This window comes from Suillus plorans (assembly GCF_016647745.1).
Source record: "Suillus plorans strain S12 chromosome Unknown HD556scaffold_2, whole genome shotgun sequence".
Classification (NCBI taxonomy): domain Eukaryota; kingdom Fungi; phylum Basidiomycota; class Agaricomycetes; order Boletales; family Suillaceae; genus Suillus; species Suillus plorans.
The window spans coordinates 1,547,289-1,574,835 of record NW_024537386.1 but is presented as its reverse complement, the minus strand read 5'-3'; the positions used below and the strand labels follow the sequence as shown (position 1 = coordinate 1,574,835).

At 47.3% G+C, this 27,547-nt stretch overlaps 11 protein-coding genes across 11 annotated transcripts; 7 read left to right on the top strand and 4 right to left on the bottom strand.

Annotated features, from left to right (window-relative positions):
* Positions 1-16: 16 nt before the first annotated feature.
* HD556DRAFT_1324715 (MFS general substrate transporter) lies at positions 17-2,104 on the top strand. Its single transcript, XM_041301487.1, has 11 exons — positions 17-100; positions 153-172; positions 232-339; positions 389-474; positions 525-537; positions 593-679; positions 729-863; positions 918-1,301; positions 1,350-1,466; positions 1,523-1,663; positions 1,715-2,104. Exons 1-11 carry the CDS (start codon positions 92-94, stop codon positions 1,896-1,898), a joined length of 1,284 nt encoding a protein of 427 aa, XP_041167330.1. The 5' UTR covers positions 17-91; the 3' UTR covers positions 1,899-2,104.
* A 184-nt stretch (positions 2,105-2,288) lies between these two features.
* Positions 2,289-4,784, top strand: HD556DRAFT_1324687 (MFS general substrate transporter). The gene is made up of 14 exons (XM_041301486.1): positions 2,289-2,464; positions 2,519-2,574; positions 2,629-2,798; positions 2,850-2,869; positions 2,938-3,045; positions 3,094-3,179; positions 3,230-3,242; positions 3,291-3,377; positions 3,431-3,477; positions 3,528-3,615; positions 3,666-4,052; positions 4,102-4,218; positions 4,271-4,411; positions 4,478-4,784. Exons 1-14 carry the CDS (start codon positions 2,433-2,435, stop codon positions 4,659-4,661), a joined length of 1,536 nt encoding a protein of 511 aa, XP_041167329.1. The 5' UTR covers positions 2,289-2,432; the 3' UTR covers positions 4,662-4,784.
* A 228-nt stretch (positions 4,785-5,012) lies between these two features.
* On the top strand, positions 5,013-8,638 carry HD556DRAFT_1436794 (glycoside hydrolase family 2 protein; the record flags this gene model as incomplete). The annotated part of the gene is made up of 21 exons (XM_041305611.1): positions 5,013-5,162; positions 5,221-5,251; positions 5,311-5,429; positions 5,498-5,517; positions 5,573-5,672; positions 5,724-5,809; positions 5,860-6,214; positions 6,267-6,399; positions 6,451-6,487; positions 6,540-6,658; positions 6,715-6,723; positions 6,772-6,809; positions 6,858-6,951; positions 7,002-7,226; positions 7,277-7,355; positions 7,406-7,480; positions 7,528-7,576; positions 7,627-7,670; positions 7,722-7,839; positions 7,886-8,322; positions 8,380-8,638. The coding sequence occupies 21 exons, from the start codon at positions 5,013-5,015 to the stop codon at positions 8,636-8,638; spliced, it is 2,577 nt and encodes an 858-aa protein (XP_041167328.1).
* Positions 8,639-9,049: 411 nt separating this feature from the next.
* HD556DRAFT_1428868 (small GTPase superfamily) lies at positions 9,050-9,874 on the bottom strand (the record flags this gene model as incomplete). The annotated part of the gene is made up of 5 exons (XM_041304760.1): positions 9,050-9,144; positions 9,200-9,291; positions 9,382-9,566; positions 9,622-9,761; positions 9,817-9,874. The coding sequence occupies 5 exons, from the start codon at positions 9,872-9,874 to the stop codon at positions 9,050-9,052; spliced, it is 570 nt and encodes a 189-aa protein (XP_041167327.1).
* Positions 9,875-11,445: 1,571 nt separating this feature from the next.
* Positions 11,446-12,256, top strand: HD556DRAFT_1324620 (uncharacterized protein). The gene is made up of 3 exons (XM_041301485.1): positions 11,446-11,714; positions 11,776-11,862; positions 11,923-12,256. The coding sequence occupies exons 1-3, from the start codon at positions 11,527-11,529 to the stop codon at positions 12,059-12,061; spliced, it is 414 nt and encodes a 137-aa protein (XP_041167326.1). The 5' UTR covers positions 11,446-11,526; the 3' UTR covers positions 12,062-12,256.
* On the top strand, positions 12,257-13,050 carry HD556DRAFT_1324613 (uncharacterized protein). Its single transcript, XM_041301484.1, has 4 exons — positions 12,257-12,465; positions 12,519-12,669; positions 12,720-12,744; positions 12,798-13,050. The coding sequence occupies exons 1-4, from the start codon at positions 12,309-12,311 to the stop codon at positions 13,032-13,034; spliced, it is 570 nt and encodes a 189-aa protein (XP_041167325.1). The 5' UTR covers positions 12,257-12,308; the 3' UTR covers positions 13,035-13,050.
* On the bottom strand, positions 13,051-16,895 carry HD556DRAFT_1324608 (glycosyltransferase family 2 protein). Its single transcript, XM_041301483.1, has 15 exons — positions 16,523-16,895; positions 16,193-16,423; positions 15,744-16,134; positions 15,521-15,688; positions 15,275-15,473; positions 14,876-15,225; positions 14,742-14,822; positions 14,572-14,691; positions 14,400-14,518; positions 14,283-14,349; positions 14,119-14,221; positions 14,038-14,066; positions 13,889-13,990; positions 13,426-13,833; positions 13,051-13,372 (listed from the first exon to the last, which is right to left on the bottom strand). Exons 1-15 carry the CDS (start codon positions 16,762-16,764, stop codon positions 13,319-13,321), a joined length of 2,664 nt encoding a protein of 887 aa, XP_041167324.1. The 5' UTR covers positions 16,765-16,895; the 3' UTR covers positions 13,051-13,318.
* Positions 16,896-17,943: 1,048 nt separating this feature from the next.
* On the top strand, positions 17,944-18,404 carry HD556DRAFT_1198542 (uncharacterized protein; the record flags this gene model as incomplete). Its single annotated transcript, XM_041296331.1, has 2 exons — positions 17,944-18,158; positions 18,206-18,404. Coding segments are annotated over 2 exons (414 nt in total), but the record flags the coding sequence as incomplete, so codon positions are not given.
* A 124-nt stretch (positions 18,405-18,528) lies between these two features.
* Positions 18,529-20,183, bottom strand: HD556DRAFT_347065 (dehydrase and lipid transport-domain-containing protein). The gene is made up of 3 exons (XM_041310336.1): positions 19,526-20,183; positions 19,262-19,469; positions 18,529-19,204 (listed from the first exon to the last, which is right to left on the bottom strand). The coding sequence occupies exons 1-3, from the start codon at positions 19,693-19,695 to the stop codon at positions 18,896-18,898; spliced, it is 687 nt and encodes a 228-aa protein (XP_041167322.1). The 5' UTR covers positions 19,696-20,183; the 3' UTR covers positions 18,529-18,895.
* Positions 20,184-21,969: 1,786 nt separating this feature from the next.
* On the bottom strand, positions 21,970-22,847 carry HD556DRAFT_1225214 (uncharacterized protein; the record flags this gene model as incomplete). Its single annotated transcript, XM_041296996.1, has 3 exons — positions 21,970-22,273; positions 22,320-22,498; positions 22,554-22,847. The coding sequence occupies 3 exons, from the start codon at positions 22,845-22,847 to the stop codon at positions 21,970-21,972; spliced, it is 777 nt and encodes a 258-aa protein (XP_041167321.1).
* Positions 22,848-24,819: 1,972 nt separating this feature from the next.
* Positions 24,820-27,513, top strand: HD556DRAFT_347340 (pyridoxal phosphate-dependent transferase). Its single transcript, XM_041310337.1, has 12 exons — positions 24,820-25,116; positions 25,167-25,503; positions 25,555-25,755; positions 25,807-25,855; positions 25,913-25,964; positions 26,027-26,180; positions 26,230-26,275; positions 26,331-26,441; positions 26,494-26,554; positions 26,609-26,832; positions 26,891-27,085; positions 27,141-27,513. Exons 1-12 carry the CDS (start codon positions 24,981-24,983, stop codon positions 27,210-27,212), a joined length of 1,638 nt encoding a protein of 545 aa, XP_041167320.1. The 5' UTR covers positions 24,820-24,980; the 3' UTR covers positions 27,213-27,513.
* The last annotated feature ends 34 nt before the right edge of the window (positions 27,514-27,547 follow it).

Sequence of the window (27,547 nt, the reverse complement as noted above, 5' to 3'; positions counted from 1 at the left end):
ATGCATCGATGAGCAGAGCAGACTTGTCGTGGAGAGGAAGCTTCTCCGTAAGCTGGACCTTCGAGTAGCATTCCTGGTTCTGATATACATTATGAACTATGTGAGTGGTGCACTTGGTATTCCCGCTACTGCTTAAAACTTCTACATAATAGATGGACCGTAGTAATGCAGCGTACGTAGCCCAGCTTCGAAATCATTTGGAGTAGTGTAGCTCAACCGCCCGTTCGCAAGTGCAGCGAGGTTGCGTGGTTTGGAGGAGGACCTCAACATGAAGGGGAATCAGTTCAATACACTCATTAGCATCCTCTATGTGGGGTACATGTTGATGCAAGCTCCTTCGTATGTGCTACCCTGTCATGCCTGTGCAGCATCCTCGAGAATTCACAAGCAACATTTTCTTAGATCGCATGAAAAGGCCATCGTTATACCTCTCAAGCTGCATGGCAATATGGGGTACCATCACTTTGTTCACTGGTGTGTACATTTTTCTTTTGATCAACATCACCTAACGAGGGTCGTGGAAGGTGCGGTACGAACGTCAGTATCTATCACTCTTGCAGTGCTGTCCACTCTCGAGTTAACTTTACTTCAGGTATCATGCAGCTCTGATCTTGCGCTTCCTACTTGGATTTGTCGAGGCAGCATTCTTTCCCGGAGCTGTATTCCTTCTTTCGCGATGGTATAGTTGTGATATACCCTCCTAATTTTGTATATTGAAATCTCTTTAGGTACAAACGCAACGAACTAGGTTTACGCACGGCGCTTCTTACGTGCGGGAGCTCAGTCAGTAATGCTTTCAGTGCCCTTATAGCGTCAGGGATTTTGGCAGGCCTAGATGGTACACTAGGGTTCACAGCTTGGAGGTCTGAAGCAAGATTTGTGCTCCCCCAGAAGTAACGCTGACTTAGATGCTGCAGGTGGCTTTTCCTTGTGGAGGGCACTTTGACCATCATAGTTGCAGTGTGTGCAATCTGGATTTTACCAGACTTTCCTTCAACTCCGAGCGTCTGGCTGTCGCCTGATGAGCAAACACTAGCGAAACGACGGATGGAGGAGGACACTGCAGCCGGAAATGAGGACAAAGGCAAGCCTATAGAGGGCTTTTCTGGTCTTTCCGAAGCTCTTATGGATTGGAAAGTATGGTGGCTTGGGGTCGCACTTAGTTTCATGATCGCTTCTTTATCATTCGGCAATTTTTTCCCCACGCTATCTGCTACCATGGGTTACAACGCGACTATCAGCCTCTTGTTCTGCGCACCTCCGTGGATTGTTGGGACTGCGACCTCATTTTTTGTGGCCAGGTTAGTCTTTACACGACAGGATCGAAAGTCAACTTAACGATAGATAAGGCACTCCGATGTAACTGGCGATCGCTTCTGGCATATCACTGGTCCGCTAGTCGTTGGCATCGTCGGGTTTATGATTGCCATGTCTACCATGAATACGGCCGTTCGATATCTGTCACTGTACGAACCTTCCAGTCTTCGTTCTGCAATTTTGCGGGCTAATTGGTTTCGTGAAGATTCTTTATGACTCAATCCTCAGTTGCCTATGTTGTCTTTTTGACTTGGGTATTGAATACCTTTTCACAATCGCGGTCGAAACGCGCTGCAGCCATCGCATTTATCAACTCGATGGCGACGTTTGGCAACATTGGTTCATCGTGAGTTGACAACTAGCTCGTGACTCTGTACTCCCACTCACACCATCGCAGGTACTTCTGGCCATCCAGTTGGGGACCTTCATACGCAAATTCATATCTCATTTGTATCCTGACAAGCACCATATCTATTGCGATGTGCTGGGCATTTAGAAAGCACCTTTCTCGGTGCAATGAAGCTGCTGAGGCCGAAGAGGATGCTCTAGGGTTGCCCAAAGGGTTTCGATATCTCTTGTAGTACTTGCTGTTCGACTGGGGCTGCTGGGAAACAGTGGGCGGTGCATATATATAGATGTACGGTTCATACCACAATAAAATGAAGGAAAGAAGAGAAGAGAAACCACAGCGAACGTCGCAGGAGCTACAACTTGAAAACATGTGTGTAATATATAGACCTAAGTGATTAATCCAAAGAAAACCAAGTTGTGATAGTCATTAACGGAAGATGCCTCGTCGGACCGCTCCTCCATACACATGACGTTGTTACGGGAACTTGTTTTGCCAAAGAAAGAAGGCAACCCCCTGGGAAATAATATTTTTCTGGAAAGTTGACCCTCGTGTAAGCTAAATATGGTATCTACATCCGATTATGTAATTTTGGAAGTCATATTTGAAATACTGAGTTCGGCGTCCTACTAGCTACTAAGCTCGGAACGGCTCGTTCAATGAGAGTGCTACGATAGCCTGGATGTCCAGAACGGTCAATCCTACGAGAATATGTCAGAACCTCTCCCAGAGATATCTATAACGTTGCTTCAAGTTGAATTAGTACATGCCTCGTTGTCTGGGACATCCAGGGACAAAGTTAGCGTCATGCATTGTAATTTCTCAGGCCATTCTTACTTACTCTTTATCCAGGACCATTTCAAGTATGTCGAGCAGAACTTCTCGCGGGATTGCATACGAACGTTTGCGTGAGTTCAACAGGAATATTGTCAAACGGTGCCAATATTGACCCTCCAGTAAAGCATGTGAAGATGGTATTGATACTGCACGCGAGGGCAGCCTGGACAGTGATATCGCCTCACCGAATGCCACTCACGACGAGTTTCCGGACAGACAGCGTGTGGAACAAAGTCTGCTTCGTAAAGTCGACCTCAGGATGTCCATCCTCGTCCTCATTTATGTCTTAAACTATGTGAGCCGAGTCAGTACCTACTGACTTTGGCCCATAATCTAACGACTGCAGATCGATCGCAATAATGCAGCGTGGGTTCACATTTTATGCCGATCTTTGTACCATAGCTGAAATTGCAGTTCTGCTCGTCACGTAACAGTGCAGCTAGATTACGCGGCTTCGAGGACGATCTTCACTTAGAAGGACAACAATTCAATACCATATTAAGTATTCTTTACGTCGGCTACACACTAATGCAGGTCCCATCGTATGTGACTTGAGGACTCTTCTTAATGCAATGTTGACGAAGACGAAGGAATATGTACTTGAACAAGATAGGGAGGCCTTCCATATATCTGCCGACATGCATGGCCATATGGGGTTTCATATCAGTTCTAACGGGTCAGTTCAATGCCTGAGCATGAAGATGGTTGATATTGATTCAAAAACAGGAACAACGAAGGGGTGCGTTTCTAGCTTTTGGGCTACACACAAACTGAAGAAATTCTGAAGCTTCCTTGGAGCTTTGTGCACTCGGTTTTTCCTGGGATTCGTCGAGGCCGCATTCTTTCCTGGTGCTTTATTTCTACTATCTAAATGGTGAGTAACTGAAACGAAAGGAGGCATCTTTTCTTCACACTGATATCGCTCAGGTACAAGCGAAGAGAGCTCGGCCAACGAACAGCAATACTAAGCTGTGGTCAGTCCCTTCCCATATAAATTTTGATGCACCCAACGTTGGTGGTATAGGTATTATGATCAGTAATGCATTTGGGTCACTCCTGGCATCAGCCATTCTGGACGGCATGGACGGAATTATGGGCTTCGCAGCGTGGAGGTGGGTGGTCTTGGTCTTTTGTCGACCTGGTGTTTAGCGACACTCGTAAGATGGTTGTTTTATATCGAAGGTTCTATGACAATTTGCGTTGCAATATGCGCTATATTCATCCTTCCCGACTTCCCTACCACTGCCACAACGTGTTCCTGGCTCACAACGGAAGAACAGGCTCTTGCTCAATTGCGAATGGAGGAAGATGTCGGTGAAGATGATGAAACTGAGTTTTCCAAAGGTGGGGAATCGGGTCTAAAGCAGGCATTCTCAGATTGGAAGGTCTGGTGGCTTGCACTTGCGATGGCGGCGCTGAATGTCTTGCTATCATTCAACGCCTTTTTTCCAACGTTGAGTGCAACACTGGGCTACAGTTCGACTGTGTCACTGTTGCTTTGCTCCCCACCTTGGCTGTTTGCAACACGTGTAGCATTTTTGGCGTCAAGGTAGGCTATCTTCTGCTCCCTGTCTGAGTCCTACTGACATCATGTGGAGACATTCTGATGCAACAGGCGAACGTTTTGGCCACATTGTGGTACCTTTACTCGTCGGGATCGCGGGGTTTATGATGGCCATGGCGACTATGAACACCGCAGTTAGATACCTCTCATTGTAATGTTTTCTTTCTTATTCTATTCTTTGACCGACTGAAACTGTTTGGCAGGTTCCTGATGGCTCAGTCTTACACGGCGTTTGTCGTGTACTGGGCATGGGCTAGCAACTCCATTCCCCATCCGACATCCAAGAGGGCCGTAGCGCTTGCATTCATCAACGCATTCTCATCGTTAGGAAATATTGTTGGTTCGTGAGTATTCAACTTCCGGGTCTTTTTACTGTTCAAAAATCTCATGCGCACTTTCGGATAAATCAGCTACGTCTGGCCAAAGTCATGGGGCCCTTCGTATTGGAACTCGTATGCTATCTGTATAGGAAGCGGTGCGCTTTGCATCATAATGTCGTGGATATTTAGGCAACACTTGATGCGGTTGAATCAGGAGATCGAAGCAAAGAAGATAGAAGGAGGGTTGTCGAAGGATTTCAGATATCTGCTGTGATTAATGTTATCGTGAGCAGGCTAATATCCAATACCTTTAACTACACACCACATCGTAGTAGTCTACTTTCTTTTGTGCGTAGAAGTCGTCGTCGTTTAATCTTTGATCGTTGTATCAATACTTGCCATGTTTCTTTCCTGATGGCGGTCGAAAGTACGGTACTTGAGCGTTAACAGGTTTTGAAGTCACGTGATCTCTATCGTCCCGGAGAAATATCGGAATGCCCCATGCCGTGAACCAGTGTGATCTATTCAGGATTAAGATACAGGTGACCTCGATTGTCCCCATGTCGTAGGATTTATAGTTGCTCTATCGTAGAGAATTAATTCCTTCGTTACTACCACCTTGACTATGAGCACCATTAGATCTTTGACACAAGATTGGTCTTTCACCCAAGTAGGCGGCGGACGTGGCACGAAGAACGGCGAATGGTTGGCGGTATCGCAGTTCCCAACCACCGTACACGTCGAGCTTTTGAAGGCAGAGCGTATTCCAGATCCAGTGTGTCCGATCATGGCAAACATCACATCGACTAACTCGACTCATCATGATTCCGCAGTTTCTAGGTCTCAATGAATGGGAGGTTCAATGTGCGCCCCCAGTGGTCTTCATTGTGTTTCAGGGGCTCACTGAGGTTTGTAACTAACAGGGGTCGGAGAGTCCGACTGGGCTTTCAAGAATACCTTTGAAGTTTCTGCGAGAGAACTTGCAGCCGTCAACGTTGACCTTGTTTTCGACGGTCTTGATACGTTCGCAAGTGTGGAATTTGTACGTTACATAAATTTTGTCACCCCACATGAAGGCAACCCGCGTGCTAACATGATACTTTGACATAGAATGGTCATAAAATCTTGGAGTCAGCACGCTTTGATCTGTCTCTGTCTCGTCCTCTGATATTGATTGCTACTCAGCACGAAAAATCAGTTTATCGCATACAGAGCACCTGTTAAACAATACTTGAAACTGGGTGCCAATGAACTCGTTATAAGCTTCTCGAGTGCGTTCCTGAAGGTGAGCTAATTCAATATTTTAAACACTTACTTCTGAACATCAGCTGTTCAGGGGAGGGAATTGGAACAAGTCCATGGGAAGTTGCATCTTTGGAACGGCGATTCCAGTCGTTTGCATGTGCGCAAGGCACAATACAAGTAAGCATTGTTGTCGATCTTAATGGAAAGGCTGTCAACGTGCACCGAAGTTATGGTTGGGACTGGGGGCCAGTCCTGATGACCATTGGCCCTTGGAAGCCTGTTACCCTTCACACATACAACGTCTACCTCACGGATGTTGACGTCAGAAGTGATGTATCGGAGGCTCTGGACGTAGGGGTCACTGTTGACTTGACGCTGTCTGAGAAGATTTCCGGTGGGTTGGCATCTGTGGTGCTGAAAAGTGCACAGAATTCTGTGATCCTCTCGGAGAGCAATATAAAAGTTGGTTCTGGGAGTGCTCGCGCTGAGTTCCGCTTCTCGCCTGGAGTGCTCGAATTGTGGTATCCAGTTGGATTTGGAAAGCAACCTCTGTATACAGTCGAGGTGACTATTTCTGACTCGGTGAGAGGGATCCTTCCCTATGTACATCATATGGCCTAACACATGGCTTCAGGAAGGAAACACTCTGGACACGAAAACTCAGAGAGTATCGTTCCGTCGTGTTCGAGTTGTCCAGGAGCCTCTTGTTGATCAGGAAGGCCTCACTTTTTTGTTCGAAGTCAACAACATCAGGATTTTTTGTGGTGGTAAATAATGCCCTTTTCTTGAGAGAATGCAAAGTGAAACCATGTCCATAGGCTCTAACTGGATTCCTGCCGACTCTTTCCTCACTACGTTAGTATGACACTACCTTTATTAAAGCATTTTTTGACTAAATTTACTACAGCCTTACTCCGGCAAGGTACCGTGCATGGCTTCGACTTCTCGTGGATGGTAATCAGAATATGATTCGTGTCTGGGGAGGGGGCATCTATGAACACGATGTTTTCTACGATATTTGCGATGGTGAGCACTACCATCTTAGCCCTCGCGCACTTGACTCACAACCTTCCTTCCATTAGAACTTGGAAGTAAGGTTTTGTTCAACTCGGTAGTCCGTTTTTCATATCCTATTGCAGTTCTTGTCTGGCAGGACTTTATGTTTGGCTGCGGTCAAGTGAGTTACTGTTGTTGCTCTGTTATTTGAGGCTCAAAGGTATTCTAGTACCCGGCATATGATTCTTTCCTGAAACTCGTCGAACTTGAGGCGGAACAGAACGTCAAGCGATTGAGACACCACCCATCTGTCGTTATCTTTGGTAAGTAGAAACTTTCGTGAAGTGTTTCTCCCTCTTAACTTTTTTCACAGCCGGAAACAACGAGGATTACCAGCTTGCAGAGTCAATAAATATCGTGGATTACTCTGATGAAACTTCGGACTTCCGAAAGACCAAGTTCCCCGCTCGGCACATATATGAGCGGACACTGCCATCCATCGTCCAAAAATTCTGCAATATTCACTACCACCGCAGTTCTCCTTATAGCGCCCCGGGTACAGTGACCACAGATAAAACACTCGGGGACCTTCACCAGTGTAGGTGAACAAGTTCAGTGATATATGTTGTGATTCCAATGAGCCTTCAGGGAATGTATGGCATGGGTCTCAAGAGCCGTGGCACAATTGGGATTTACTCGCTGGTCGCTTCGTATCTGAATTCGGAATGTAAGCAGTTCTGACCCTGCTGGTACCCACGATTTCTCATGCTTCGCCAGGGAGGGATACCCAAACATTCGCACAGTTGATTATTGGCTTGCTGGTGACAAATCAGAACGATATCCTCAATCTCGGTAAGCGAATTGTACTTCACCGTACATCATGCTGAAAGTCCCCTCAGCGTCAACAACAACCATAACAAGGCCGATGGCTTCGAACGTCGGTTGGAGGTAGGATACCATTTATTATGACATTTAGAGCCACACTACCTTTTTTCTAGCTTTACCTCGTGGAAAACTTCAAGCATGCCTTCGACATGGACAGGTTAGTAGCTGTCACCACGGGGTTAGCATGATTTAATTGAATCTTGTTCAGTTATGTGTATTACACACAAATCATGCAAGCTGAGACGCTTGCATCTGCTTACCGTCTCTGGCGGAGAAACTGGCGTGGAAAGGGTCGGGAGCACACCGCTGGTGCTCTCGTGTGGCAGGTGAGTTATCGGACAAACATCGGGTTCTCAAGTTAACAGCAACCAGATTAATGACTGCTGGCCGACCACGTCATGGGCAATTGTCGATTACTTCATGCGTCCCAAACCAGCGTATTTCGCTATCTCACGCGAACTGCGTCAGTACACGATCGGGATGACGCGTAAGGAACAGAAGACATTTGCGAATGATTTATCAGCTGCCCAGTTCACAATTACAACAGTTCTTGAGGTCTGGGGTACGAACGGCGCTCTATCAGAGAAGAAGGCCAAGCTCGAAGTCACTTGCTTCGACCTTTACTCCTCCTGGACGATGCAGTTCTCCAAGGACATTGTGCTCGCTCCCAATTCTAGCACTGAGTTGTACTCGGGTGACCTTCCTGGTCAACCAGTGCGCACAAAGCAGAACGAAGTTCCACGTGCGATCATTGTCTCAGCACGTCTCCTCGACGCATCTGGAACTGTCCTCGGCAGGCATTCCAATTGGTGAGTCCCGGTCACATGAGGTTTTCTGGGTTTGTGTTTCCTGACACTCTGTTATAGGCCAGAACCTTTTAAATTCATCAAATTTCCAGCCATCGAAGATCTGGGGTTTTCTGTCAAAACCAGCAGCGACGGCGAATCCGTCGAACTCTCTACTCAAAAACCTATAAAAGGAATTATTCTAGATGCTGAAGGCGAGGACGTGGAGTGGAGCGACCAGGCCATCGATCTGGTTCCAGGAGATCCCCAGATTGTGAAGGCCGTTGGGTTGAAGGGTAGAGAAGCGAAGGCCCGCTTCCTTGGCGATGGCACGGCGTAGATGATAAGGCCACTTGTATTCATATCAATATACACTTACGTATAACAAGATGAGAATTAACCTACCGAATATAGGAGCAGAGCGTCTCACGGAATGGACACATTGTGGAGATACGAATATGAATTATGAACCACCAGGGAAGACACTACTAGTACTGTCGAAAACCAGGCAGAAAGACCCCGGGAAACCATTATTTTACACACTGTACAAGTCGCGACGAGACATGACCAATGTAGCGGATTATATAGAAACAGTCTAACCCGAAGGAGAAATCGGATAAGATGAAGAACTCCTAGGGAGCGGAGGGAAATACTTGTGCAAGGAAAAAACGAGTGGCTCAGGGTATGAAGGGAGACTGGGTAACCGGAGAGCATGGCAGCAAGGTGACCAGGGATGGCCGAGTCGCGTCTATCACATAATAAGACACCTGCTTGCTTCTGGCTGATCCGTTTTGCTAGATGGTGATCGTTTCTCAATCTCCGCAAGACATAGCTCGAAGACTTTGCCTGTGATAAGGCCGCGTAAAGAAGAGAACTATTGAGAAGCGCGATAATTCCTTACCGACGTTGACATTATTCTTCGCGCTAGTCTCGACCCAAGCAGCGTTGTTGAGTTTTGCAAGTTCTTCCCCTTCATTTGGAGGCACCTGTCTACTATTGGGACTGTGAGGCACGAAAATAGAGCATTGACAAAAAAAAGCACAAGTGTGGGACGGCCGATTACAAAGAAGGATGAAGACCTACCTCGACTGTAAATCAGTTTTAGCGCCAACGATCACGCATGGGATGTCGTTTTTGCCACAAAAATCAACGATTTTGTCGTATACGATTTTGATCATATCGAAAGATCGTCTTGAGGTGACTGAGTAGACGAGGACGTAGCCGTGAATACCAATTGCATGTTTAGAATTGAGAATTGAGTACTCGTCCTGTCAATGTAAATTAATCTTGATGCGCAGTCCCATGATGAGAATGAATACACACCTGGCCAGCGGTGTCGATGATGTCACAGTCATATTCTATGCCTCTATAAGCTACACCTTTCGAAAAGGTGCTTTCGATGGTTGGATAGTATGCATCAACGAAATGGTTCTCGATGAACTGTATGACAAGAGAAGATTTGCCTGTTGCGTGAGTAGCGGGTGAGTGTGATGACGTCGAGAATAAAGATCAACATACCAACTGAACGGGAACCTAGGACTGCGATTTTTCTCTTCCTCAAAGTGTTGGCAGCCATATTAACAAGATAGTGTATATGAAATAAACGAGAGAAGTGGAAGAGAGAGACGAAGAAGGCGGAGCACAATGAAGAGACCAAAAAATGTAAACAGTTTGTGGCAATTGTGGAACTGTGACCCCAAGTTTAGCCGGAGCTGTCTGTCCGTCACAGGACTTGGTCAGCGAGCGTCGCTGGACCTTTGGTCGTAGTAGTAAGTCTCGGAAACTCAAGTGGGTTATTCCTGCCGGTAACTGGGAGGATGTAAGGTCTATATAAATACGATTGGAGGTAAATGGATTCTCCAAAGGCAGGAAAAGGCAGGAACTCCTGTACTAGTACCATATCGTATAACGGGGTCTCACTCGTTCCAGCGCAGAAAGTTTCGTTATGTACGGACCGTAACTTTATTCTGATTGTAATACTACATTCTTCAGGAACACGGTCCACGAGTCATCCACGTCGAAGGGTCTCGCATTCTACTGAACTCGCTTCTTAACCGTCGGGCTAGCGTCACTGCTCTCACCGAAGGTCCCACATGGTCACCGGTTATCTCCTGGGTCTGGTGATCCGCTGGAACGGCCCGAATCTCTCGGCAACTGCATCATAACCATTGCAATGAGTAATTTATCTCCGCAGTGTAACCAGTACGTGCACGCCAGCAGTTGTTTTTTTGACAGAGTATGAAGGCAGATATCTTTTACCTAGGGTCCCAGGAGAGATGCGCCGTCAAAACGTGCGATTGATTGTTTGATGGCCGTTGGGCGCGAAGATAACAGAAATATTGATGACGCATGCCGTAACGCAGAAGTGTACTAATGGGCCCTGCACATTACGTTGAAATGTTGTAGCATTGTCCCCTTCAGAGGGAAATAAGAATGCTGGAGAAGGCAGAATACCAAGCTTTTAGCCAAGTATTCGGACTGTAGATGTACTATGTGAAGCCCCTCGGGAGGGAAGCATGTGCGCACATCGGCAACCCAAACAACAGGACGTAAGAGACCTTGGGAAATTTTATATTCAGTGGCGCGCAGACAGGGAGACAAGCACTAAATTGAGCTAGCCACGAGTGTAAGGTTCGACAAGGACAAATGATCCAATTACTCACCACGGTACGAGAGGAGAGGTTTCCTCTCTTGCTTGTAAGATACATCACATAGAAACGGTATCCACGAGAGGTTCGAGGAGAAGATATGTGACACGCAATATAGCACGTGGGAGGATGCAGTTCTACGACTTCCTACCTAGACGAAGAATAGCCATTTGGGCTTGAGCGCCCCTAGAAGCCTGTGCTGTAGTTGAAATGGCCGTGGAAAGCAACGCCACACCTCCAGTGAAGCCAGATGACTATCACTTGGTTGAATTTAGGAAGTATTGGCCCTACACAATCACGAACACACTTGGCGGTGAATCATGTGGCTAACTCGGAATCACTAGTACCGGTACAGCCTGCGAGATTTCTATGACAGAGGGTCGGAGATGGACTTTGAGGGGAGTCCGAGGATTAATGGATGAGAATGGTGATAGCACGTGATTGCAAGTCACGTGCAGTCACGCGTCCAGTTGATTTTCGAACGCGACCCAAGTGGCTAGAGGGATTCGACTTCGACTTCAACTATCCGACACTTGTCTTTCAAGTCCTTTCTGCTTCTACTTTGAAACCAATCATCAAAATGTCTGCCACATCTACGCCTACAGACTCTCCGGCCTCTGCTCCCATTCAGCCAATGCACAATCCCTCCCAAGCCGCCCACATCGTCGTACCACAAGCACCTCTTGGGCATGTCGCAAACGGCGCCAATAACGCTATACCTGGAATGGGCATGAAAGCCCTCTTGGCCAAAAAGCTGGCGAAGAGCAAGTGGGTTCACGAACGCGTAGATCAGTGGCAGATGTTAACCTTATTCACGCGTTCTTTCCAGCAATCCCAAGTTTGTCTCACCGACCGACAACCTGATGACACCCGTCACACAGAAGCTGAATGCTGCGAAGCAGAAACACTTCACTAAGTACGTATTGCCTATCCCCGTGGACCTTGGTACTCCGTCCTGACGCAATCTGTGATGCAGGGGCACGAAACCCATGGCTCCTCTCTTCCCACCTAAAGAGTCACATATACCAGAGCAAGAAGATCACAGTCAAAGCGACACAGAACCTACAAAAGACACATCTTCAGAAGTACTGATGGAAGACGAGAATCCCTTTTAAGACAGAACGCAGTTGGCCCAGTCGGGCATCTCCATGATATCCTCACGTCGTTTGTTGTATTACGCTCTTGTTTGTGTCGCTAAATCTTGCTTGCCTGTGTAGAGTCTAGTGGTGTTGTAGGAGGTTGTAAGATGTTCCCACGCTTTGCTGTAGTGTTACGCGTCGCGGCTAGTATGTATGCCTTATTATACGGATACATTGATTGCATTCGTTTCCCATCTCCCTTCTAGTTGTGAACCAGATCATCATGGAGCGTCCTCAGTCTTCTATGGATATCACGGTTGCGGGTTTGCGTGCAATGCTTGAAGGCAGATCTCACCTTCCCTCTCACAAACGGATACAAGAACTCATTACAAGTCTCCCTAAGATATCAGAAACCGAGCTTAAAGACCTGGGGCATTCTGGCAAGTTCTTTCATGCGTCTGACATCGTTCTCAAACTAGACAGGTATTAACAGAGTCTGTTTGCCCCATATGCTTTAATACGTTCTTGGCCGTCCTGGCTGAAGAGGAAATGGCGCTCGTAATGGACTCCCCTGCGCACCCGATAGAGGAACTGGGAGTGACCAGGCTCCACGACACATGCGGGCATATATTCTGTCGAAGAGAGTTGAGTGGACATTCTCCATTCGAATGACGTTACTGACAAGCGAGATTAGTATCATGAAATGGATACAAGACGGTGTGAGTTAAAAGCTTGTATTACATGACATGCTTCCATTTACGCCACCTCCCAGCGCGAGTCTTGCCCCACTTGTCGCAGGGCTTTTTTCGCGAACACGGCTAATAGTGACCAGCGTGAGACGGATCAGTCTTCTCTGCTAGAAGATTTTACCGAGAGCTCAATGGTTGCCGGAGAGTCTGACGGCGCAGGCTTACTGCCCATTCTGGTCGTACCCTCGACGGCGATAGGTAGACATCCATTTGTCCAGCAACGAGAAAGCCGAGACGAATTTTCTGGGATGTACTCATAGCTTGATATTACATACATGTCCTGCTCAAATTAAGACCGAGTCCTTCATTATTGAATATTGAATAACCATCCATCTACTACTCTTTTGGCAGACAGGCTAATTTAATAAAAACGAGTGAGGCATCAGCCCGAGTAGTGTAAGATGATACTCATGAAGTTCAGATTGTCCAGCTGCATAATACGGAGACGGATACGAAAGGAAAGTAGATAGCTGTTTTCATCAAGTCCATGCACAAACTAAATTCTGTTTACCCAACACGAAAAAGAGAGAACCTGATACACAGTTCAATTCCTCCTGCAGCATCTGAAAAGATTGCGTCTGAACCAGTAGAGCAAGCACTGAAACAATGCGTGAGTGACTTTGCGACAAAAATACAGCTAGAATAGCTCACCCCAGTAAACCGCACAGCAGCAAGAACAAATGTAGAGTACAGGATGACAGCAAAATAAGTGTTTTGCTTTGTCTGAAGCTCCGCCGCGTCCTGTACTGCATCTTGAGCAGTCGCGAGACCGTTGATGTTCTCAATGGCAACCGCCAGTCCAGCGTTCGTGAGCATCCAGAAGGCAACAAGACGCGTACGGAACGTCTTGTTTTGATCATCCATCGTCGGCTTCTCAACGGCTTCCTTGACATCGATCTTGGTCACTGCGCGAGTAACGGTCTCTTTGAATGCAGCATCCACATCTTCTTGGATGCGTTGCGTATCCTCGACAACAGGAGCGTCCGCGTCTTTGGTCTTAGACGACGAGACTGATGGTAGAGCTTCTGCCTTGTCACTGCCCTTTGTACCCCAGGAGACCTGAAACCATTGTTGTCAGTCAAAGCCGGGTTCTAAAAAATAAAGCGTGACGCACATCGTGCAAGTTACAGAATGCATAAACGTTAAGTACATTCGTGAAACTTGGAGCCAAGCACAGGTATTGGAAGAAACTGGAGAAGATGTGCCAAGGATCCCGCTGAAATACGGGATCAGACAGTGCCATTTCGAACAGATACAACTCACATAGAGTATCGATGCAATGAGGTAGATACCTATCTCGTGAATGAGCTAATGAATCAATACAAAGCATGAGGCACAACATACCGAAAGTGGAGACCATCGCGACAATCAAAGGACCAACAGGGGGCGTGAAGAAGGTAATAATGACTTCAGCCACCGTCTTGTTCTTCAGTTGGCTGGGAATGGTCTACCAGAAAAGTGCATCGTCAGGATACTCTACGCAAGCACCCGAGAACAGTGAAACTCACAGAGAATGCCTTGCCGGTTAGCCAGAATGAACACACGAGAAGGTAAACAGCCAAGAAGGCGTAGACCCTGCACACAAGTCAGCTTGAATAGAACAAAGACTCTGACTTGAAACAAACCATAGTGTGATTGCATATGCCGTCCGTTCACCCTTTGGTCTGTTACCAAGAGCTAGCACAAACTGCAGCGCGAGGAAGGCAAGGTAAATCCATTTGAAACACAAGTTTACCCAGTGTGTCTGCGAGCCCAAGCTTAGTGTCAATCTTTCAAGAGCAACGATTGTGTACACACGACGTCTGCAGTGCCGAAAATAATGATGCCTTGCGTGGGAAGTAAGTCGATGATGATACTAAACGTTAACCAAATGTTCGCCAACGCAAACCACGAAAACACCAATGAGAAGATGTTGTACTGTCACCTCAGTGAGTCACAGAATACAAACCAGAAATGACAAGACGTACAAGAGCTTGAACGTGGAAGAAGAACATGCGAATGATACCATGACCAGAGCGGTATAGTTGGAAGAAATTGACCAGAGCGTACTAGCAAAAAATAATCAGACAAATTTGTATTCAACATCGTAGTCGATACTCACAACTGAAGCAGCGAATGAACCATTCAACCACCGACGACGTTGGCCAATCAACTCGACGGCAGATTCTGGCACATCTGTCTCGGCTTTTGAAGGCTTAACATACGTCAACGTCCACCTATCACCAGCCTTGGCAACGAGCTCGAAACACAAGATACGATCCTCAGCCAAGAACATATTCTTTGTGAAGATGTTCATGCCGTAGATACCCTTGGGACCAAGACGGTCAGCCAACGAATGGTCACCGTGGAAATATTGCTCTAGTGGCCGACCCAAGATCGCACGGAAACGGTACGCAGAGAAAGCACCAGGAAGCACTGATACATAGCCGAAACTACTTTCAAGTGGCTTGTCTGTCATGCAATAAGATAACAGTATGCAGGATCTGGACCCACGACATACCAAGAATGTTGGACATTTTGTACTCAAAGTTTTGGGCAGCGACCAGAGGGTTGAGGAGCTTCCTGCCACCCTCAATCATGGCGTGAATTTCACCACAACACCCACCAAGATGGGCATCATTGTAGAATGCTTCCCAAAGATAATAGATGGATTTGTGTCCAGGTTTGGTACCAGCGTCGATGAGCACGCAAATTTGAGGCTAAAAAAGTTCCAATTAAACGAACGTGTGCTTGCAATTCGCCTCACCTCCAAAATTTTACCGATGGCATTGAACAACCACCGATGTGAATTGATCTTCTTCTGATTCTTAGCTTTGAGGACGAAAATGATCTGTACGGGTACTAAATTGTTGGGATCGTTCTCATGAGGAAGCACAAGCTGGGGCTTGGCATCAACCGACAATTGAGTGGTGTACTGGAGGCAAGATATAAGCGATATAGCTAATGACAATTGAATGACTGATGCAAACCTCAAAAATATGTGCGACAGTGTCTTTACCGTCGACTTGTTTCTTCATGATACCATCTTGGTAGACACCGACGGTGGCCAGGATATCCAACACGCTCTTGTCCATGGGCTCGAGTCCATCGACAATAAGGGCAACTGTGATTCTTTGCCAACCAGGCATGCCTTCTTCAGCCGCTCGCCGCCAGTACTTCGACTGTTTTGTCTTGCAAATGTCGCGAATGTTCACCATGACACCATGGAGTGTTCTCGCATACAATGTTTTGTCTTCGTTATAGGATGTAACAGCGATGAGAAGGTCGGTTTGCCGACCATAGATCTTGGTTCTCAAAGACCAGCCATTGGCCTCTGAGAAATCGTCGGGGTCACACGTTGCTGCGCTGTACCGCATGTGGCTGGGAGACGTCCGCGTGAGTTCGATTCAGTTTCATATTGACTTGCAAAGTAACTTACGAGAATTCAGTGGTATTCGTGGCGGCATATTTTGCCTCGATGGCACTATGCACTGGCGTTGGAACCGGGTACTCCGCAATGAAGTTACCCTTTGTGAGCTTGACTTTGCGGGTCACACCACGTTTAATGGTCTGACGGCGCCTCCAAGCAGTGTCTACACCATTTGTCGAGGATGACGTAGTAGACAAAGGGCGCGCATACGGGTCCCCATAGGCTGAAGGGTCGACTGGCCTATGTAGATAAAGTAATTTGTGAGTAAAATTTTAATGATTCATGAAGAAAAGAAGTCCAAAGAAGCGCCGAAATAATCGAGATATTAATTCAACTTACCCTGGTGGATAAAAGCCGCCAGGATTATAGCTATCGCCTCCCGTGAGCGGAAGCTTTTCAGCATAGTCTTCGTCTACATAATTGGCGCCAAACTCGCGGGGTAATGTCGTGGTACTCTCGAAGGGCGAGCCAGACGCGCTATCATAGACACGAGGCGCAGGCTCCTGGAAGTGGGTCTGGCGTGGTCGATCTGCAAATGGGTCGGCAGACAATTGTTCATTACGGGGCCTCGGGGACGTCATACTGTATCACACCAGGTGAAGTTTGCTGTCAACAAGAGCTAGAGGATGCCTTGGACGATGCCCAGATAGTTGAAGGGGCAGAATGGAGAGAGACAAGGGTTGTGAACGAACACAAGGCAGCAACGGTTTTGTACAGGTCAAAAAGGGAAATGCAGGCGATGATATACACAGCTTCTTTGGACCCCAAACACCCCCTCCAACTTGATCTCCGTCAGCCTCAGGCACTCCAGTACTTCAACTCCACAATGCCTACACCCACCTACCGACCAGAATAAATCCCGCTAGCTACAAGAGCTTAAGAGTCAGATAATTCCAAACACTTGCCAAAATTTATTGGTTTATTTTTATACTTGATGATAGTTGCTGAGAGCTGAGCGCTGAGCATCAGCGAGGTGTCCAGGGTCCTTCCCACACACGCGGGCGCAGGCCCAGCGCTCAGCGGGCATAGCTCAGCTGCTGAGCATACTATACTGCCCACACTAGGGTCAATCTTGCCACTATGGCACAGCCAGGACTCCTAATCCCAGTTTTGATGCTATCCACCTGCAGAAAATTTGGCCGATACCTTTGAATATTTATCCACTTCGTGAAAACTTTCAGGGTTGCAACACTACAGCTGATGCCCGGTCACTGTTGCAACAGCTGCGCATTCAAAAATGTTGTCACACCCGTGACAATAATAGCCGTTCAATTCACAAAGTCCCGTACTGGACCCGAACCAACAGCCTGGTACTAGCCGCATAGCAGTGAACCGCCTGGGTGTGATACGCCCTTGAGAGAAAAATATATGGGACCTCCCTGTATCCTATCAAACCGACGAGTCCTTTAGGGTGCGTTACGTTGGCTGCAGGGCTTTGACGTCGTGATATATGACTTTATATTGCTTTTGGCGACGAGACATGGTCAATGCGAGCCAACCCCCGTGACAGGGGTCCGACTCATCGGAGAATTATCAAACCCGTGTGAATCTCTGAAGTTGTAACTTTCAAGTACCTCTCCGGCAGTCCATACTTCGATCATCCCCCTAGCCGTTCGGAAACTTGGTCACAGTCTGCAGTGCTACAGCCGCACCTAACCCATTTATTAATTCCAATCTTGATGTCTTTTACCCGCTGAAATTCGTAGTTCGAGGACATGATTAACCAGACCTGGGTTAACTTTAGCACGCCAGAAGCTTGAAACATCGTACGCAAAGTACTTACCTCATCTTCTCATCGTGAGCTCAAAATGCACGAGATCTACGAAAGAGTACACGCGGAGTTCCCAGATGTAACTACAGACATACCACCAGGGAAACCGATCGCTACTGGCTTTCGCAACCACGGAGGCAGGATTAAACCCACTGAAACTGTGCCTCTCCCACCTAAACTAGATCATGCAATTCGTTCAGTAAAGTGAGTATGTCCTTTGCATCTTAACGAAAAGTTGAACAAGAACACAGATACCTGAAGAAGACAGTCTTGGAGGAAATGGCAGCGGCACGGGAAATCGAGGAGGTACACATAAAACGAGGACAACTTCATGAAGATGGCACTCGCGATCTATCTATCGTGTCTAAGGCATATGGCAAGACAGAAATTACGAGTGACTCAAATATGTCCATGTCCAATGTCTGGCACTGGAGGTTGACACCGGACTACGAGACCAAGATATATAACTACTCCAAACCTCCAAAAGAAAAAAATCCTTTGGAAATCGGGTGAGAAAGAAGCTAGAAGGGGGCTCGCGAGAACGTAGATTCTGTGATTCTACAACAGACCAAAAAAATACGAAGCTGATAATGATATAGCAAAAAGAGTCAAGGCTCCCGAGTTTCCTGCATTTGGCCTCTAGTAGCAATTTTTGCCCAGCACGAACCACTTCGAGCCTCGTCGTGCGTCGCGCCTAATTGCCGATGCAAACCGAACTGACGTGTGCGCCATAGTCCAGGCCTGCCATACGCCTGAGCGTCGCAAGGCTTCATATGGCCTTGGGTCCCTTGACCCATCGTGTATGTAGGGTTTCAGCAGCCTCTATCACGGGGAAGATCTGATCGCATAGTTCTCACTTCCGCCCACATGTACCAAAATCGCCGTGGCAAATATTAATTCCCTTGTATTTCGAACATCTGTTTTCATTGCACGTCTGTACATTACTTAGTCCCTGATCCGTACACAGCTAGACAGCGTTCTTCAAAGGCTTGCACCATCAGCATAGACACATTTCCAAAAAACTTGGCAGAGAGAGCAGAGTGCAGCGGATTTTCAAATGCGAAAGCGATATCCAGTGTGACAAGAGTGGGTCCGGCGTCAGGAGAAGGGCTATCCACGGGTACGGAGTTCCTGGCATCACCATGGAGCAGTAGACCACTTGAAAGGTGAGGGGATGTTGATGAAGCTGGTTGGAAGCGCCACGTTGTTTGGAGGGTCTTGAAGAGAGGGGTTGAACTCGATGCTTCGGCCTATAATTTCAAGAAATGGTGACTGTGCACTCCACCAGAATGACGAGACAAACTGACCTGGACGGATTCATAAGGCCGACACGTCACCCTGCTAATATAACTCTCCTTAAATGCCAAGAAACCGACCATTAACTCTGCGTCCATCGTGACCACACCATCCTGGCCCACACGTCGTTCCAAGATTCTTGAGCCAGTGCAATATGGCAAAAAACTGGAATATGAGCCAACATCTGCAACTAAGTTGTACAGATCCATGCGTCCGTAACTTGGGGCACCAATCAGTTCCAACGAATGTGGATATGATCGTCGGGTATAACATACGGAAAAATCTTGCGTTCGTGGTAAGTCTGTGTTGCTGGCTGTTCATCAGGGTCAGGTGATGTCGATGAGGGCGAGAAAGACGAGAAGTTCGGGAGGGTGAAGAAGCCTCTCTGATGAGAGGCCCTGCGAGCAGTAACGCATAAACATTGCTGTCGCAAGAGTCGCAGCATCAAAGTTGTTTATTGTTATGTAAGTGAAGTTGAACGTTCTGTGATCAGTGGTGTAGTCAGCCAACTTGAATTTAACATCATTCATCGTTCAATGATCGATGATCCCCAGTGACTTGGAGAATTGACAAAAAAGAGGTCGGTACATGTAGATATAGATCGAAAAACGTAAGACTTTCGACGTCTTTGAGAAAAAAGGGCACTTTTCGAGACGGATAAACATAGAGGTCGAGAAGAATTTTTGGTGTTTGATAAGTTTTCGTTCTGTTTAGCTGCTCAGAAATCACTCCATCTGGCCCAGAAAACGGTATCGATACAGACCCTATGTAGTATCGAATGAGTTATTGATGGGTATCGCTGTGAATTGTTGACATCATGATGAGAATATAGTAGGCCATCCGGGGGGTCCTCGTCCTGCCTGCCGTACCACCTCTCGCATCTTCCTCCCGTTTCCACCCCTAGGACTGCGCCGGGGTCCCGCTCTTAGAAGAAGAACCTAGCTAAAAGACCCTAGTAAGTAGCGCCCATAGAACGAGTATAATCATACTCGCCTGCGCCGCGGCCTTTTTCCTATATTCCTAGTGTACTGTTTCAGTCATGTCTGAACGCAAAGTGCTGGCCTTCTTGATGCTAGCTGACATGTTGTTCCAATAGAGGGTAAATACACTTGTTGGCTTGCGCTGGTGAATATGAGGCAGTGAACATGATATCGGGAGTGATAGGTAGACCACCACGCAAGAGATTGGTCGGTGCTAACCGCGGACGATCGCACGACGAGAACTTGAAAGGTAACAACCGGATATTACAAATAGGTTGCTCCTTCTTTCGAGAATGTTAGAGCAATCTTCACAGCAAGAACAAGGACTATACCTGTTGCGAAAGCGTGACTTCACGCGGGCATTGAAAAGTAGATAGAAGTGAGTTCCTTCATCACAAAGTTTCGGGCATCTACAGTCTACGTGTTTAGAATACCATCGACTTCACCAAGATCAACGGTTCGAAACTCTGAATCGCTACGAAGGTATCCGAGAAGGCGAAATGGCGAGGCTGTGATGCAGCAAATTGGTGCCAGAGTAAGAGCAAGAGAGGGCCGGAGAGATTAGGCGAGAAATCGAAGAGAAATATGCATGATCGGGAAAAGAAACAGAAGGTCTTGAGGTGAAGTGATATTTACCGGTCTGTGAGTCTTGTTTTCGATCAGATTGTATCGAGCCGGGGTTGCGGCGCATGGTAGGCTGACAAAAGATATGCTTGGTTCAGCGGAGCGCTCAGCGCTAGCAGTGCATTGAGCGCGGGGTACAACGCATGCATACACATGTAAAGTTTGTCAAACAATTGTTGCGATCAGAGTACGTCGCGCATTTTTTGAACTTTGCGAAGTTCTTTGTATTGTGCATAAAACCCAATTTGTACTTAGACGTCTATTGCTACCTATCTATTTTATTGACGATTTTCACTAGGATCGATGATCGATGTAAACAGCCTCTCTGAGATAGAAGTTTGGTGCCGTAACATTGGGTGCCACACCTGCCTCATGATGGTTTCTCAGATCTTCCGAGCAACTGACGAGCACTTGGGCAGCGGGTACACCAGTCATGCGGCACAAGAATGATGGTGATCGAGAACGGGGGCGGGATGCCCCAGATGAACCGTCACCCTTCGGAGCACCGCGGGTCGATGTATCAGAATAGAAAAAAGGTGCAAAAGGAATGGCATAGGCCAACACCAAATCCCGAAAGGTAATTGCTGATCACCTGTGAACCACAACGAGTTGTCATACGTTGAGTTCGTTGTAATACAAAAATGATGCACGCGTGTTCTTCGTAACACTGCCTTCGGAGTATGACATGCCGTACCGAGCGAGCTGCTCCCACAGATCCTCGGGCTGCGCGTAAGTGAACGAGAATTCAAAGTTCAGATCAGCAAGGTCAAACCCCGGGATATCGGTAACCCCGTATTCCTGTGCAACAGCGATCAGAACGTGGATCAGTGCTTCTGAACTGATAACAGAGCGTCACACTTCCATTGTCTAGAAAGGTTCAACTGATTATCTTTAGAGTTAGATAGAGGTAACATCTGACAAGCGGGATCGTCAACAGGATAGATTATGCATACCTTGCTCCCCTAGTCAACGCCGGGGTCCGAGTCGGTCGGTGCTGCGAAACTGACAACTGGTAGCCGTCGCATTGGAAAGAAACTAGCTATTCAAGAACTTTGGCGCTGATCTTAACTTGTGCTCATGCAGATCAAGAAGTCATATCCTGAAGATTGCGGAGATCAAAAAATGTCGAGATAAGTTAACTGCAAAATAAACATCGCACACATATACGGAAGAGGGAGTAGACGATCTCTTAATACCTTCAAGAATTGCACAACGAGACAACTCATGTTGCAAACAACTCGGCATTCTCTGGGCAGTCTCTTGCGATCTTCAGGGGAACATATCAAGTACTGAAAAAAGCAAGAAAAAAGACAGATAAGACGCACATGTCCCTCTTGTGAGCACTTGTAACAAGTCTTGCTTTTAGTCACCCCAGATGTTCCATCGGCCAAAGTCGAGCCCGGAGTAGCGAGACAGTCCCTAAGCATTTTTAGTGTCGATTCGCGATAAATGTGAGACTCTTCACCTCGCCATATGATTGGGTCCTCCACATCGGTAGCATTTCACCGGAGGAAGTGTAGATGTGTTCAGAGCACGTCCCGGGGGAGGTGCACGAGAAGCGAACCCGACCCCGGCCCCGGCCCCTGACACTCCAGTAGCCCCACTCGGACAAACGCGAGCAATGTGTCCAAACCGACCGCAGTTCTGATATGTGGTAGGTTTAACAGGGCGTCAGGCAACAGACAAGCTGTAAACGTACGTAGCACTTTTGATTACCACTTTGAACTCTGAGATTGGGACATTCTGCCTGAATATGACCAACACCACCACAGGAGTAACACTGCTTTGCAGCGACAGTGCGAGGCGACGGACAAGCTGACGACTCATGACCAGGTTGACGACAATTGTAACAGAGGCGCTGCTCAGAAGAGCAATTTTCAGCAATGTGACCTACTGGAATAACATTAGATTGTACGAAAGATGGACGATGACGCAGGAAGAACTTGCAGTTTCCACACTTGAAACATCCCTTCCTGGAAAACTGATACGCCATATCTACAGTCTCAGATCCTTCTGAACAGAATCGTAGAATAAGATTAGATTATTGAAGATGGCAAATGTATTCGCACCTCAACACTTCCCTCTTCCAGCGAACCACTAGACTTCTCTTCCCACCTTACTTTGACGAGGACGAGGGGTGACGATGAGGAACTGGTTCAATAGCGTTAGACGTCAATTTCGTAACTTAAATTTACAACCTGCCCTGAAGCAGTTGGTAACCCCATTGGACCCTGTGGCGCAACCTAACCTCGAATACTTAATCCGCTAAATTTCAGACTCTTCGAGGCCCTGTAATTGCGAATGGCTTCTCTCGTCTCCGAGTCACCTGCTTCCTAATGGGCCATCATCAGATGGCGACACGTTCAGTACGGCACGATCGCCTCTTAAAATGAACCGTTGAGGTTGATTGTCCCGTTCTTGTCAGTAGGTCAAACTGATTGGATCGATCCGGGGTGCTCATCCTTGCGGGACAGTACCCCAAATCAACCAGAATTCTGGCCATTTATTGAGTAAACTCCCAAATATGCGATCTGGCCTATCTTGGCGGGCACACATGTTTTGAAACATTCACGCCCATCTTATCGATAGCAACAAATGCCTCCCTCATGTCGTTGCCCTGTCTCTCGAGATCTAGGGTTACATGTGCAACCGGCTCTTATAAAAGCATGGGTGCGCAAGGCTGTTTTCTCCTTAGGACCCACAGTTCTCACCTGACGGATAATCAACATTAAGGTCGGTAATGCCGTACACTCTGCGATCTTATCATATTGATAACTCCACCTTGTACTATATGTAGTCCTGACCTTCCAGCGGGTAGCCGACCTTCGCGCGCTCGCGCATCGCGCTTCTTGTATGGGCGCTGAGGGATATCCGTTCAGGTAGACTTTCGCTTAGCTTAACGGTGTTTTGTGTTTCTAGACTAACAATCCGCGCAGAATCTTCCTTCTTTTCTGACACCCCTCCCCGCCCCCACAAGAAACGGCGTATCGAGCGACCTAAGCACGGTTCAGCGTATGGGAGGGGGATCGATGATGACGTTCCCAGGTTTCATGCCGCAATCCCGTTTTCATACACCAGAAATGCCAAGTCTATGCTTTATGCTTTATGCCTATGCCTTGATTCATACGGACACGTACATAATTAGCTGCCTACATTTTACAGTCAGGTTGACCACGTTCAACTTTACACACGCACTGGGCCACTGGTACAAAGCCTACGTATCTTGTGTTTTGGTACCTTTGACGTAAATTTGTAAAAGCACACGTGAACGTGAGACTGAGCACGCTTAAAGACGCTCAAGTTGCGCAACTGCACTTGCCAAGCTGACGTATATAAGAAACGTTGTGTAGCAATCACTGGTAATTTGTCTGACATTGTGACCAGCGGTCGCTGGCCTCGCGGCGACCCTCGATCAACTGTTTTCCTTAGGCTGTCCTATTGGTCTACTCATAGCTACTAGGGGGACACTACTAAACTGTGGCCACTGCCGCAGACACACAGGAGGGCCTACCGCTGCATTTGACTGCCAGCCGATATGTTCTGACCTGTCCTCACTGTCCATAGATGAACCATAGGCGCGAATCTTCCTGGTCCATGTTTGCGGCAGCGACGTCGCGACAAGCGTGTCCGGTCGGCTTTTCGGCGCTGTACACCGTGGCACTCTCTGAGAGTTTGAGAGTTATTCCAAACTCCAACCCGTCCTCCCGTGACTGTGCCTATTTTTATTTCTTGTCTGACATCCAGTGGACGAAACGAACAAGACGAAACGAACAGAACGAAACGAACAGACGAAACCAGTTATAGGTAGCAACATGATTAATCCCAGCCTAGGGCATATCCACTGTGAAACTTGCCCGCACTTTATCGAGCTGTACGGTGGACATCGCTTTGCCAGACATTTCTAATCGGGACTCCGTGACACCGGAAGATATTGTAATAGGCAAGTCGAGGTAAAGTGCCTCATGCACATGTGGGAGTATTGCTTACTACTACTACTACAACTCTCACTTAAGTACTATAGATGGCTATCGTCCCAATGCTAGGCTTATCGCAACCCTGACAGTCGAAGGAGACTCGTCCTCACTTTAGACCACACCAGCCCTGCACTGACTGTCATCCTGCCATCATGAGTGTCGAGAAGCGCACACAGTCTATTGATCTCTCTCACCACCTTTCCGAGTTATCAAAAGCTAGGCTAACCTCTCCATTGAAGGGGCTCATGAAGTACTTCGAACAGCCAGGAATTCTGTCCCTCGCAGGAGGTTTGCACTTCTCGTCTGTTAATTTGAATACATCTAATTTGACTTGGCAGGCCTGCCTAGTCCTGCATATTTCCCCGTTTCTGACATTTCTGCAAATGTTTTGGTACCAGAATCATTTGCTCTCACTCCGACCGAGTCGTCCACCTCTTTGTCATGGCTATGGAAATTATTTGGTAGCCACAATGCAACCAAGGAGAGGACTCAGGCTGTCACCATTCCTAAGTACCCTGCCGTCAAAGGGGATATCAGCCTAGCCGACTCTCTTCAATATGGCCCAGCGGTCGCACAGGCACAGTTACAAGAGTTCTTGAAACACTTCATTTCTGAGGTCTATCGTCCAGCTTTTGAAGACTGGACCGTCCTTATCGACACTGGTAATACAGATGGGTGCGCCAATTCAGTTATGTTACAATATTTGTTACGACAATGGTCATATAGGTGGTCAAGAGCCGTTATGACGCTATGCAACCCCGGCGAGGGCGTACTTTGTGAAGAGTGGACTTATCCCTCTGCCATGGCATCAATGATCCCTTTCAATATCCAGCCTGTACCTGTGGCCATGGACGGATTAGGCATGAAGAGCGATGACCTCGAGAACTTGCTGTCGCGATGGGATCCAGTTTCACGTCAAATGCCAAGGTAAGGTGCTTTATAAATGCAGAATTCCACCCGTATTTGATCCTCCCTTAGGCCTCATGTTATGTATATTGTGCCTGTCGGACAGAACCCAAGTGGTTCGGTAAGCATACTTTTGCAGCTCATCCCAGGAATGAATTCTCAAGACTGATGCATGCAGACGATGAGCGTTGCTCGCAAGAAGCAGATTTATGACATCTGTGTCAAATACGGTCAGCATACCTTTAAAGAAAAAATCAGCTAAATCCGCTAGCTAAACGAACTGGGCGATTAGACGTGATAATCGTCGAAGACGATCCATATTATTTTCTTCAACTGGGCACGTACACATTTAAAGACGACAGGTCCCCTAGTGCGACGCCTTCTGGAAAACCGTCAGCCGACGAATCTGAGCGATATGTCTCCACTCTGACCCCTAGCTTTTTAAAGTACAAGCCCTTCATTATTTATGGTATTCTGTCTGACAGTTCGGTTTAGTTTTGACTACCAGGGACGCGTGATCCGTCTCGATACCTTCTCAAAGGTAAGGCATGGAATCTACATTTCTACTCCCATCAGGTTGAACGTCCTTTTGGCAGACCATTGCTCCTGGTAGTCGACTGGGATGGTTCACGTGCAATCCTGTCTTTGCAGAAAGGTTAGAGAGACAAGGAGAGACATCAGCTCAGTCCCCATGTGGCTTTGGACAGGTATTCATGATGGTGCCTCGTCAAGTGATTGTAGTTAACATTGATTTTACAGTCCGTTATCACGAAGATCTTGACGCATTGGACCTATGATGGTTACATCCGCTGGCTCAGGGGTACGTGACTGCGTTCGCCTATTCGAATCACCTGAATGTCACAATTCCCATCAGGTTTGCGAACAGAATATCAGCAACGCCGCGATTTCTTCATTGATTGCCTCGCGGAGGAGTTCCATTTGCATGCGGTTCCTGCAGTTGCAGGCGTCTGGGAAGGCTGCATCATGTACCAGGCATCATCCAAAGTCAAGAAGAGCACTGGTATGACCGAGAAATACTCGGCCCGGAATCGCACGATGTTTAGCTTCGTTCCCCCAGTTGCGGGAATGTTCGTATGGGTAGGTTGGCGCTCAACCTGTTTGCTTACATGTTGCGTCCATTCTAAGCTTATATCAGATGAGACTTCATCTCGACCAACATCCCTCATTCGCACCAGGAGATAGAGATACCTTGGAAACAAAGTTATGGACGAAGTTAGGAGAGAATGGTGTCTTATTTGGGCCTGGATGGATGTTCGCAGCCAATGCGATGGCCGAGAATCCTGACGACAACGACTCCGGCCATTTCCGCATCAGTTTCAGCAATGTCGAGGTAAGTTTCGAATCTAATGCAACTGAGCACTTTGATAACGACCTGGTTCCTGAAGTTCGCCGACCTCAAGAAAGCGGTCACTATCTTTGGACGAGTTATTCGAGAGTTCTTCCAAGAGGATTTGTAGTCGCTGTTTTAGCAGTGGTGAGTTATTTGTCTTATGAGTTCCAGACTTTATGCACTTTCTGTAAACGTTGCGTGATAAAGTGTGACTGTAGACTCAGAGCTGATAGGAAGACTATGTACACAATTCAGTGGAAAATCATGATGGAGGTGAAGGCAGTATGACCCATCTGTGCACTGTGTCAAATGCACCAATGCATGAGTGTAGTTTACTTTTCAACTCTCTGAACATCAGGCATTTGATTTGGCTTACATGACAGTAACCGAACGAGCTCAAAGTTTGAAAGTTTATATGTAGTAATACACGTGCATCATGATATTCCCAACCCCAGTGCAAGT